At 46.3% G+C, this 12,000-nt stretch overlaps 1 protein-coding gene across 1 annotated transcript in view; it reads right to left on the reverse strand.

Moving 5' to 3' along the window:
• Positions 1 to 6,760: 6,760 nt before the first annotated feature.
• The window catches only part of LOC113407508 (pre-B-cell leukemia transcription factor 1-like), a 45,506-nt gene continuing 40,266 nt past the window's right edge, over positions 6,761 to 12,000 (reverse strand). The window contains exon 7 of the mRNA XM_026656099.1: positions 6,761 to 7,155. Coding sequence (XP_026511884.1) covers positions 7,063 to 7,155 — 93 coding nt within the window. The 3' untranslated portion in view covers positions 6,761 to 7,062. The remainder of the gene's footprint in view (positions 7,156 to 12,000) is intronic.

A 12,000-nucleotide genomic window follows, 5' to 3' on the forward strand; every position in this document is an offset into this window, starting at 1 on the left:
TACTGCCCTGTGCCTCAGTTTCCCCATCTGTAATATAGGCCTAATGATACTGACCTCCTTTGTGAAGCATTCCAAGATCTATGGATGCCCCAGCTCTGTGATATGACAGTGTTGCAGGTCAGGATTGAGGTGCATTGGCAGAACTGGGTTTGGGGTGAATGTGAGTTGATTAATACACAGCCCTTCAAATTGACTTTCCAACTAGCTTCCGCTTTGTGTCACACTTATGTTTTGCCTTTGAATATAAAATACTATACATGTTCAGCAGGTTGGTTTTGCTTGCAAGAAATACACCAGTGTTTGCAACAAAAGAAACTATTTATTTGGAATATGCATTACCAGTACAAATCAGGAGACTGTAAAACCTACACCTTGTTAGTAACATTATAGAACATAAAAGTTTCAGTTGGGGTCAAAAAGACATAGGCCTTTGTCTTTACAGAAGCAGAAAAGCTTAAAGTTTCAAAACCAAGTCACAGCAGAGTCTTTTTAGGTTTTATAATTGGAATCCATTAGGAAAAAAAAAAAAAAAAGCAAAGCAAAGCAAAAACAATTCAGAACAACTGGAACATCTTTACAAGAAGAAAAGGGTTTGCAATGAGAATTTTTTTTAAAAAAAACCCCTGCAATGTCTGATTTATATTTTAATAATTATAACACTAACATGAGTGTGAAAGCAAAAGTATTCTAGGAAGCTTCAAGATAAAAAGCAAAAACAACCAGTGATGTGAAAAGTTGAGGGGTTTTTTTTGGACCTCTTTAAAAGAAAAAAAAGGTTTAATGGTTTTATAAACCTCTCTCCTTGAAGTGTGACCTTTAACTGTATCATTTTCAGGAGGTAACTGGAGTTTTATTTTCCTTTATCATGCTAACTACGTGTGCCTTCCAAATACAGCCCTCTGGTTCTACAAACAGTTATACACGTGCTTAACTTTCTGCATGGGAGGTGGCCCAGTAAAATCAGTCGCCTCCTCCTGATGTGTGTAAATTTAAGCATATGTGTAAGTGGTCACAGGATCAGAGGCCACAGGCCCAGCTCTTACTCATCTCCAAACTTCCTGTCCAGTTCACGCACTGATGAAAGTGTGTTCTACCTTAGCGTCTGATCCAAAGCCCACTGGAGGTACGTGGAATTCTTTTGCTAGGACAGTCATACTGGTCCAGACCCACGATCTGTATAATCCAGTATCCTGTCTCCAACAGTGGCAAGCAAAGGATGCTTCAGAGGACGGTGCAAGAAACTCCACAATAGGCAGATGTGGGGCGACCTCCCTCCCTCCCCCCGGCCTAGGAAGGGCTCATCCTGAGCCTAATAGAGATTGGTTTAATCCCTGAAACAGGAGTTTTTTCTCTCCCTTCCAATACTCTTTATTAGCATTGTAACTCTAGATATCCTTGTTATCCATATAAATCTTCAACTCCTTTTTGAATCTTGCTATATTCTTGGCCTCGGTGACATCGTGTGGCAATGAGTTCCAATCTAATTGCACGCTGTGTGAAAAAGTATTTCCATTGACGTCAGTAGGCTTTGGATGAGGTCCTGAGTTTAGATCAGGCGATGAGGAAATGGGGAAGCTTCTCAATACACAATAGAGAGAAAAAAAACTCCATACCAATTCTAACAAGGTGATCAGAAGAGGAGGATCCATTTATTCAAAATATTGATGTAGTCTATGGTAACGGCCAAAGTTCTGGAGTGATATTTTTGTAAACATCAGTGTTTTGGGCCAGTGCTTTTAGACCTGATCCGAAGTTCACTGGAGCCTTTCATTGGCTTTAATGAGGTTTGGATCAAGCCCTAAGAGAAGCAGCAAGTTTTTGCTGGGATCAATCATGAAAAGGAAAGCAAACCCCTATCATTTGATAGTGCTCAGAATTACAGACAGAAAGAAACTGCCAGCTGCGCTGTGAAAGGCTGGGCCTGCTACAATTTGAAAGGGTTGAGCTCAGAGACTAAGTCTTGCATTTCACAGGGGCCCTGATTCAGGAAAGCATTTAAGTATGAAGTCCATCCCTATTCAGCAAAGCAGTTCAGCCTGGGATTTTCAACAGCACCTAAGACAGAGATGCAACGGGATCTGGGTGCTGAACAACCTTAAATTCCTTTGAAACATCCTAACGTTTAGCAAGTGCTTAACTTTCACCATGTGCTCAGTTGACCGTAACTGCACTTAAGCACATGCTGAAAAGCTTTGCTAAGTAGGTGTGGTTTGGGGTCCATAGCTAAATCTTGCCCCTGCAAGTGCTCATCCCTTTGCTGAAGCACTCAGCACCTAGCAGGATGAGTGTCTTGGCCCACACCATGGCACTTAGGCCCAGCTCTACAAAGGTATTTAGGCTCATAACTTCCACTGAACTTGAGCAAGCAAGCCCAAGATCAGCAATGTTTGAATTTTCAGGGAGGGGGAACAAGGTGAAGTCCTTTCAGAGCAGATCTGAATCCATGAGAAAAATCAAACCAAAAAATGGATTTTTGCCAATTAAGCTTTTCACATCACCTTGAATATACATCAAAAGTGGAGGAAGGGAAGTTTACAAGGCCATAGTCCTGGACAATTTAAAAATAATAATAATAATCATAATCATCATCATCATAATTGCCCCTGAAAGGAAAAAAACAGGAACGCAAAACAAAAAGAAAACGTAATTAACTGGGTCTCAACGTTAATAAACATAAAGTGTTAGAATGTACCTATTATGCTCACTATTCCAACCATTTTTTTTTTTTAAGTTTTACAAAATGAATTACTGTCACTTTTTAAACATTGTGTAAGAGGAAATGAGTGTGCACAACTCTACAGTTTTCTAGCATTCTTGAACTAATTCACAAATGCGAGAAAATTAAAAACAAAATAAAATTAAAAAAACATGGAAAAAAACCAAACCAAAAGAGAAGATGAATGTAGGTAGTTTGGTGTTATAAACTATACAGGAATGAAGCGCTTTTTGCCACAGAAAGAACTGGAGTGGAAATTCTTCCCCGTTCACTTTTGCGTGCTATGAGGGTCATTTTAAAATTTTTTTTATTATAAACACTATTAAATTCAGACTGCTTTTTTGGTTTTTTTCCTTTATCTGAATATACAAGAACATTCATTATCAAATGTTCATTATCATCAATGCTACAAAGAACAAGACACAAATCGCAAGAAACAATGGAAAATGTTAATAAAGCTGAAAGAATCATCAAGGTTTTTTTTTTATTTTTATTTTTTTAAAATTTTTTTTAAATTTTCTGCAGGTTTTTTTGTTTTTGTTTTTTTTATTTTTGTTTCATTTTGTTTTTTTTTGTTTTTTGGTATCGAAGTTAGGATTTTCTGGGCAGAAAAAAGAAAAAAAATTCAAAGTTTGTGAGAAAAAGGCAACCGACCAGTCAGCAACAACAACAAATGTAAAAGGAATGAAAAAGGAAACCGAAAAACGTGACGCATTAAATACCATAAAGGAGTCAATGTCATGCCGTGGGGAATGGGAGAATGAGAGGGAGATAACTGTAGGGAGGATAAATGCAGCTCCAGCTAACTGCTTCCGAGGACTGGTCCCTGCTACACTGGAGGTGGATGGCACGCAATTCGATTCTCAAGCAGACCAGGGATCGCCAGGGGCAGGCTGCTTTATGTTGGCATGGCTTTAAATCTGTTTATCAAATGATTCATTTTCAAGAGGTACCATCACAGCTGGCTCTGCAGACGGCCCTTGCACCTACATGGAGGCCTCTTCATTTCACTGAGGCCCCATGCAGGCAGTGGGGTGTGTGTGGGGGGTCCACCTGTCTAGAGCCAGTCACAGGATCTGGACCACAGACCCCACTCCAACAAAGCACTTAAGCACATGCTGAACTGTAAGCCCATAAGCACTCCCATTTGTCAACTGAAATCACTGACTTCAACAGGACTGGTCACATGCTTCAAGTTAAGCATGTGCTTAAGTTCTTGGATAGACCAAGGCCCTAGGCTGTGATGTAGCCAAGACACCATATTGGGAGAACATCTGGGAGGTGATTTGGTGTTTGTGTATCACCTAGCTACAAGGTGAGAGAGAATACGTGATGGTGGGATGCAGTATAAAAGCTTTATAGACACAGGTGTGGGATGGGACGCCGCTCGACTGGCAGCGTCATGCGCTATCCCAGTCAGTCCAAGGATAGCACGCTGCCCCATCATGTGTCCTATACATGCTGGGTAGGAATGGTCTAGACAATTTTTAAATGCTTAGGACCAAATGGGGCAATTTACTCCCACTGGTGAGTAGTTACAACCATGAATAACAATAAACTAGAATGCAGGGACTACTTGTGGGAGTAACTGCTTACCATTGTGGGTAAAGTGGGGGGGGAAGGGCCCTCACATGTTGGACCTTAATTGGGACTATTTTTTGTATCCCTCCACCTCTAAACATGGGTGTCTCAGCACCACAGCTGACTGGAAAATTGTAGGAAGAAAGCGAGAGAATTTGTTGGTCATTTTTTGTCCAAGTTTCTAAAAAGCTTTGAATCCAACTGTACAAGACTCGGGGGCGGGAGGGAGATCTAAGTATCTACATTTTAGAAACCTACACAATCCAGCCAAATTAGCTTATCTATTTAAAAAATAGGCACAAATTTCAAAGCCAATACATTGGAGCCTCCCAGGGTTATTAGCAAGTGTTGTACATCCTGTTGGTAAGTTGGGACCTTCCCATTTCAACAGAATCATGCTCCCAATTCTAGCTTTTGCAGGGGCTCAGTATCTCAAGGCCATAAACTCTTGCGGGACTGTTTATTGCCCGTGTCTGGCCTCAAACCAATCTACATTTTTGTCAGTGGAGGGATGGCTATTTTTCTGGCAGAGCTTTGATTTAAAATGGTGGCTACTTGAAGCAGCTCAATAATTGCACTACACTAATACTGGAATTGGTAGAAAAAAAGCCAGTGGAGGTCAGTGGCCAGAGTGCAGGTGATATGCTCAAAGGTGCATGGATAGATACTGATGATCACATGGCTCTGCAATTTAGCACATTTAGCAATTTATGCATAATTAACCCCCACACAGAGATCCTCTTAAGACTTAGACTTTGAGACACTCTCACACATGCCTAGCTTGATGCTTCTGAGATCAATGGGACCACTGCACATATGTGTTTTCAGGCTCAGGGCTGTAGTTCGTAAAAGAGAAGATGGGGCATATTTTCATAACATCTCGCCCATTAAAGGCAACAATTCCCTCCCACTGCACAAGCAGCACTTTAAATGCAGGCTGCCCTCCTGCCCAGGAGGGCTTGCCGCCAGAGCTGCCCTGCTTTATGTTCACCCATTTGAAATGCCACCCTCACACCAGAGAGGCCTCCAGCTGAAGACAAAGATCAATCTATTTTAACTCTGTTGCAAAATTACTGTTGGCTGCATTCTTCCCTCCTTATCTCATTTTGTTTTGTTAGTGTGCAATGGAACGTTCCACCAGGAATAAACCCCGACTCCTTCTTGGCCAATCAGGAGCCCCTCCTCCCTACAGCTGACCAAGCGCTGCAGGAGAACCAACCCTGGGAGCAAACCCTCCTGCTACAAAATGCTGAAAGATCCTGGGTGCCGATTGGCTGGGTGGAATGTTACATGATTTATTTTAGTACTTATCATGTCACATCTTAGATTCACAAAAAGGTGCGGGACTGAAACTAGCCCCTTAATTTGAAAGAAATCCCCAAACTAGAAAATTATTTAGTTTATGGGGCATTTCCCCCCCTGACAAAAACAGACCAGGTTTATTAATAGCTACTGAAAGTATCCAGTCCATTCAACTTATGTATTGACTGTGTGCACCCATCTCTCCCCTCACCCTTCAGTCTTCACTGCTCATCTGCTTGGCTATAAGGAACATTCATGCCTGCTAATTCACAGGATGCTATCTGAACACCTTTTACGGGCTAAATTGTACCAATGGGTACATGAGCCTGTTTCTCACTGTAACTGCAGAAGGGGCACCCCAGAGCCCATACAGCTCCCCAGCAGGTAGGCATGCACACCCCCTCAGAACACAACACGGGCCAGGCCTGGCTTGCTTTTCAAACCCAGTGCAACGCTCTCAGTGCTAACAACATAAGTGTCATGCAAATCGGCCCCATCAATCGCTCATCGGTGTTTCTGCAGTGCTTTGATTGGGTAAAACTATGAGTGCTAAGTGTTAGCATTACAGATGCCCACAGTTTCTCACTCACTGCTCTCTGCTGTTTCCTTCCTAGAAGTACCATGATGCAAAGAATATTGGCTATTTTTGGTTCCTTCGCACACTGGCAAATGCCATGTGTGTTTGCTGCAGAGCTGAACGGCTGGTGTTTGGGGTCTGAGGCAAAGTACAGTGGCAGAGGGAAGGGTTAGCGTTTGCTGTTTACACCTGTTTGCAAGCACAATGTCCTGGTACCTTTTGAAAGCGAGGAGAGCCCCAGCAGAGGGGTTTTGCTCCCTTTTCCTACACGCCTGGCAGCACTGGGAATGCATTTATCCGCCCTGTCACTGGAAATGCCCCGGGGGTGACTCACTGAGGTTTTGGGATCGCTTCGGAACAGGAAAGCGTCCTGTTAGCTCTGTCCCCAGAATCAGAAGAGTGGTGAAGCAGCAGCAGAAGAGAGAGCGGATGTGAAGTATTCCTGCTAAGAGGTAGTGTGAGCGCAAGAGAAGCTGAAGGAGGTGGGTTGCCTGTTAGCAAAGGAGTGAGGTAAATTTTGGCTCCTCAAAACACCAGCATGGAAATGGACAGATGCTTTTGTTGTTGTTGTTGGTTTTTTTCCCCCCCCTCTTTAAATTCTTCTAACTGTTGAAAATATCCTTCAGGGAGAAGGTTGGGGCGGGAGTGGTGGCGAGGGGAGAGGTGGCTTCTGCCCAGAAAAGAAAGGGAAAAAAGAGTATAAAGAAGTGTCCAGATTGGCTGAAAAAAGCATCCCGACAAAGAGAAGAGAAGGCGACTCTTGTTGTGTTTAGCCGATTGGTTCCACCTCCAGTCTGACTGCTTCAGTGTCAGGAGAGCACCCTCCCCTCCCACCCCCGGCCCTGAGTGGGGCTGGGGTCAGCCAGGGATGCGATTTGCTGGGAGATCAGTTGGAGGTATCAGAGTGGACGCTGCCAGGGCCTTCTGTGGGGGAAGTCACTGATGAGGGGGTAGTAGCATCTTGCCAACCTCCATTAGCCTGAGGGAAACAAAGAGCTCAGTCAGTCGCTTTATATCAACAGGACGGCCAAACCCAACGTTCCCTTCTCCCCTACCCCCGGCTGGCTCCTACCATTCTCTAGCCACTTCGCACATGCTGTTGTTGCCAAGCAGCTCCACATTACTGGAGACAGAGGGCCCGGCTCATCTTCAGGCACCTCAGTACCTTTAAAAATCTGTCCCTCAGCCCCTTGGTACCTCAGTCCTGCCCCAGGGGGCAACCTGCCCTGAACACCACCTCACAGGCAGACTCCATCCCCACCATTGGCTTTGCTGACCAGAGGCTGCTTCCACTTGCCCGTATTTGCTCAGTACAGCCCCTCCAAGCACAGCCACAGACTTGCCTCCCCACCCTGTGCAGCACCTGAGGTGAAAGCAGACTTTGAATGACTGCGTGCCACAACCTCGTGCTGCACGGGGCCGGGGGATGGTGATACCCCCAAATTAGGGCTGGTCAACATTTGTCTGTCAAAACCAGAAAACTGGGGTTTCGACTAAACCACCATTTTCACGGAAAGCACTTCTCTCAACATTTTTTGGTCAAAACCCAGAAAACGTTCAGTCCAAACCCAAACATTGTCAAATTTTGGGTGAAAAGTTGAAACTTTCCAACCCAAACATTTTGGGCGTGTCTATGCTGGCAAAACTTGGACATCTGGCCTGGTGCAGCTCAAAGCAGAGCGAGACGCTGTATCTCTGCCCGGTTTATACTATTATGATTATTTGTATTAGTCTAGTGTCTAGAAACTCCAGTCCTGGAGCCCTTTGTGCTAGGCGTTGTACGTACACACACACACACACACACACACACACACACACACACACCACAAACACAGGAGCAGCGCCCAGTGCTGATGTGGGTGGGACGCCTGCAGGTATAGACACACTTTTTGTGACTGGCTGGCCATCCAAGCAAATCGCCTTCAACTAGGAGGCGGGCTTTGTCTCTCCTCTGTACCTGAAATACACCAGCACATCCCAGTGGATGCAGAATCTGATGGGATGGGGTTTGGCAGAGGTGGAGTGCCCTGAGCCATTGCTCCACCTCCCCCTTATCTGGCTCGAACCGTTTCATCACTACCCGCCCAACGGATTGTACTTTCTTTTGTGTGGGTTGCAAAGTTGCCACATACTGCGTGATTTTTCCTATGTAGGAGACATTTTTCAGCCATCAAGTGCCACAGTAAAACTGTCCCTTCATGCATGCGTCCCTGGGTGTGAAACGAAGCCATACACTGAGTTTAAGCTGATGTGGCTTGGAGTGACTCATGGAGCTGGCAGATTCAAGCTGAACTCTAAGGAGGGCTCCAGAAAGCTGGGAGTCGAAGAGCAGCATGTTTCAGGGAAGCAAGAGATGCTTGCAAGTCTGGGGAGGCAGCGTGGTGGCAGCAGCTCTCTCTAGGGACTGTTGAGCTGGCCCTTTTCACCTGCGTGAAATTTGCTTTTAAGTTTTTATCATGGTTGCATCATCATCTAGATGCCATCTTAGGATACGGGGTAAGAGGCCAGATTAAATTCCTGGTTCTGCTAATAGCCTGCTGGCTCCATGGGATACACATGCAAGGTGATACCTGGAATAGACAGAGGCACCCTCTGAACATGTAAAGAAAAAATCCCAAGCATTCCGAGGTCATTTTGGGGCAGGCACGGCTGCACAGACATGCGCTTTCCATTGGGGAGTGAGGGGAGCTGCCGGGCACCACCAAGCAGGATCAGTATAATCTTGAAATTACATGCAAATTACATTTTAAAATCGGGTTAGACAAACACCTGTCAGGGATGGTCTAGATAATACTTAGTCCTGCCTCAGTGCAGGGGACTGGACTAGAAGACCTTTTCGGATCTGTTCCAGGCCTTATGATTCTATGCTGGCTTTCCAGTCATACTGAAAGACTGTCCCGCATGGAGGGGCTGCATGGCGTAGGGGGTCAGGAATGAAAAATGGATCTCTTCAGTGGTACCGCCTTGATCACCAGTTAAATACCACTCAGGTGGCAGTGACTAAAAGCTGCCACTCTCTGATGGATCTTTGACATCTTTGAGGTTTGGACGCCCACCATCCAGTTTCTAATGGTCAAGTGTCCATGTCAGAAAACCCAGCACCACCATCGAGGGTCTAAAGTGCTTCTCCCCAACACCTCACAGAACCAGGTATCCCCATACACAGGGACAACAGAAAACATGTCACGCTTCCCAAGGCGAGGGTCTCATGGGCCCCCACAGAAACTCTCCTTGTGCTGCGTCAGGGAGTCACAACCCCAGCTCTCACACCACCTCTCCCTGGGCAGCCTTGGGCTCACCTGGCCAGCTTTGAAAGGGGGATAACAAAGCCTGCCTGCCTCGCAGGGCTGTTGGGGGTGGGGATCAGCTAATGCTTCGAAAGATGAAAAGCACCATACTGCTAAGAGTTACGGACTAGCACTGACCAGCCCCCGGCTAACAGCTTCAGCTGAGAAACCAGAGACTCAAGAAAGGCCATGGAAACAGGGTTCCCCTCTCGCCCACCAGACTGGCCCTTCCAGTTGAGGCATGTTGGCATGGCCACGTGGAGAGAACCTGCCCGCGCTTGTCCTCTTCTGGGGTTAACCAGAGGACTCGGCCTGCCTGGCCCCTATTACCAGCACCGAATAGCCTAAGGTGCTATAATGGAGACCTGCTCCTGGGCTGATGCTCCGCCATGCCAGGAAAAAGAGACAGAGAGAGCTAGGATGGCAGAAGGGGGAAGTAGCGTGACCAGAGGAGCTGGGTGCACATCGTGTACGGTAACTACCACGCCCCCTGTGGGGGTAACGATGGAAGTCCTCTCTGGCTGGAAGGATGTGAGGCTGGGTCTTGCTAATGGGCAGCAGTATGAAAGCAGGGAAAGCTGGGAGGAGACAGGGCCCTGACAAAGGGGCTGAGAACCCCTTGGGGAGGAAGAGTATTCTAGACATGAAATTGCTCAGGTCTCTCGTGCCGTTCAAAGGCCAATGGGGTTGTGATCTCTATGGTGAGCACACTCTCAGGAGTAAGCGCCCCCAATCCAGGCTGGCCTAGGGGGCCTCAGGAAATCCCTTTCTATGCAGGAACCAACCCCAGAGAAGGGGCCCTCATGGCTGAACTGGCCCCAGGATCCCAGCGAAACTCTGGCTGGCCCGCAGGACGTGAGCTGTGTCTGATGCTGCGGAATTTGGGATGCTGGCTGACCTTCCTTATTGCCACGTCAACACCCAGGGTAATCCCCCGCCTGGCTTTCCTGCGGGTTATTAAGTAGAATAAAAACCACTAACAAGCCACCTCTGAGTGCTCGTTTGTCTTAAAGTGCAATTACCATCTGGGAAAGGACTTTGTGCAATGACCTCCTGGGTTTCTGGATTTATTCTCTCTCAGTGACTCCACAACAAATTCACCCTGTTGGCGAGCAGGAAAACCCCATTGTTCTGTGGGCTGGCACCACAAACGCCACGGTCTCTCTGTTCCTTCCATCAGCAGCCCCAGGGATGCCACAGTCACAGGTTGGCCCACGATCCTGCTGGCTGTTTGCAAAGCAGAGTGGGGCTCTCCCAACTGTATCCCAGGCTGTGGAGTGTGTCTCTCTTAGGGAGATGATGGATAAAGACATGGTGCTTTTCTAGCCACTGCCACATCATTAGAGTGGGGAAGAGGGACCTGCTACACTACAGGAGACTATGGTAGGAGGAGACGGGGAACAGAACGTTACCAGCCATTCCTTGGCTGCTGCCTCTCTCCCCTAGCTGCCTGGCCCCTTTGGAGAGAAGCAGATGTGCACACAGCCTCCTTACCTCGCTCTGACATTGATTCGATGCTACTTTAATTAATCCTTCCAAATTCCTGCCAGCGCCCAAGTCGGTGGCAGCCGCTGTCCTGTTTACGATATGCCTGAGCCATCTCTCTCTCGCCTCTCCTCCTCTGCACCTACCTCCGTACTTCTCCGCTGACGCAGAGAATCCATCACTGCCTGTGACAGCCCGAGCTAGCCTGGTCCTGTATGAAAGTCTCATTTGCAGCCCAGAAATACGATGGGGTGCCCCAAAGCGGCTGATGTCAGCACCAAGCGTGTGTGTCTGCAAACTGGCCATATGCCGTTACCACAGCTACCGTGGGCAGAGGTGGGTGGGGTGTGCCTGATTCTCTGCCTAAATCCCTCCAGCAATGGCACGGCTGGGGAGAAATGATCCTAACAGGAGGAAATGCCCCGCAGCCACCAAACACGGGGGATGCATCAGCAGTGTAGGCTACAGAAAGGAGGGACAAACCCAGCCAGACAAACAGCAGCAGCCAAGCTACTCTGTATCAATTGCTACAACAGGCTGTCCATGAAAGAACAGTTTTGTGCAGAAGCAGAATACACAGACACACAGACACACAGACACACAGCGCACGCACACACACACACTCTGAATACAAAGCCTGTGCGCTCAGACACACTCAGATGGCATACATGTGCGTACCTATACTAGAGCCAGATGAAAATTTTCAGCCAAAACTCCCCTGCCCCAAATATGCAGATTCGGGTCGATGGAAACATTTTGTGGATTTGTGTTGAATTTGCTGAATTGTTTCAGTTACACCAAAATTCTCAACAAAAACAAAATTTCGATTTTAGTGTTTTCTAAATGAAACAGCTTGATTTTTGGACTTGAAACAACTTTTTTGTTTCAAATTTTACTTCAGTTTTATTTTAAAAAAGGTTAAACTCAGGAAAGAAACAAAATATAAAATTTTCATTTCGGGTCAACCCAAAATGAATTGTTTTAATTTTATTTTTCAGTTCAAACAAAAAAAATATCCCTATTCACACAGCTCTAACAGATACTTCCACATG

Source organism: Terrapene carolina, unplaced genomic scaffold, assembly GCF_002925995.2.
Source record: "Terrapene carolina triunguis isolate 2854851 unplaced genomic scaffold, T_m_triunguis-2.0 Scaffold212, whole genome shotgun sequence".
Lineage (NCBI taxonomy): Eukaryota > Metazoa > Chordata > Testudines > Emydidae > Terrapene > Terrapene triunguis.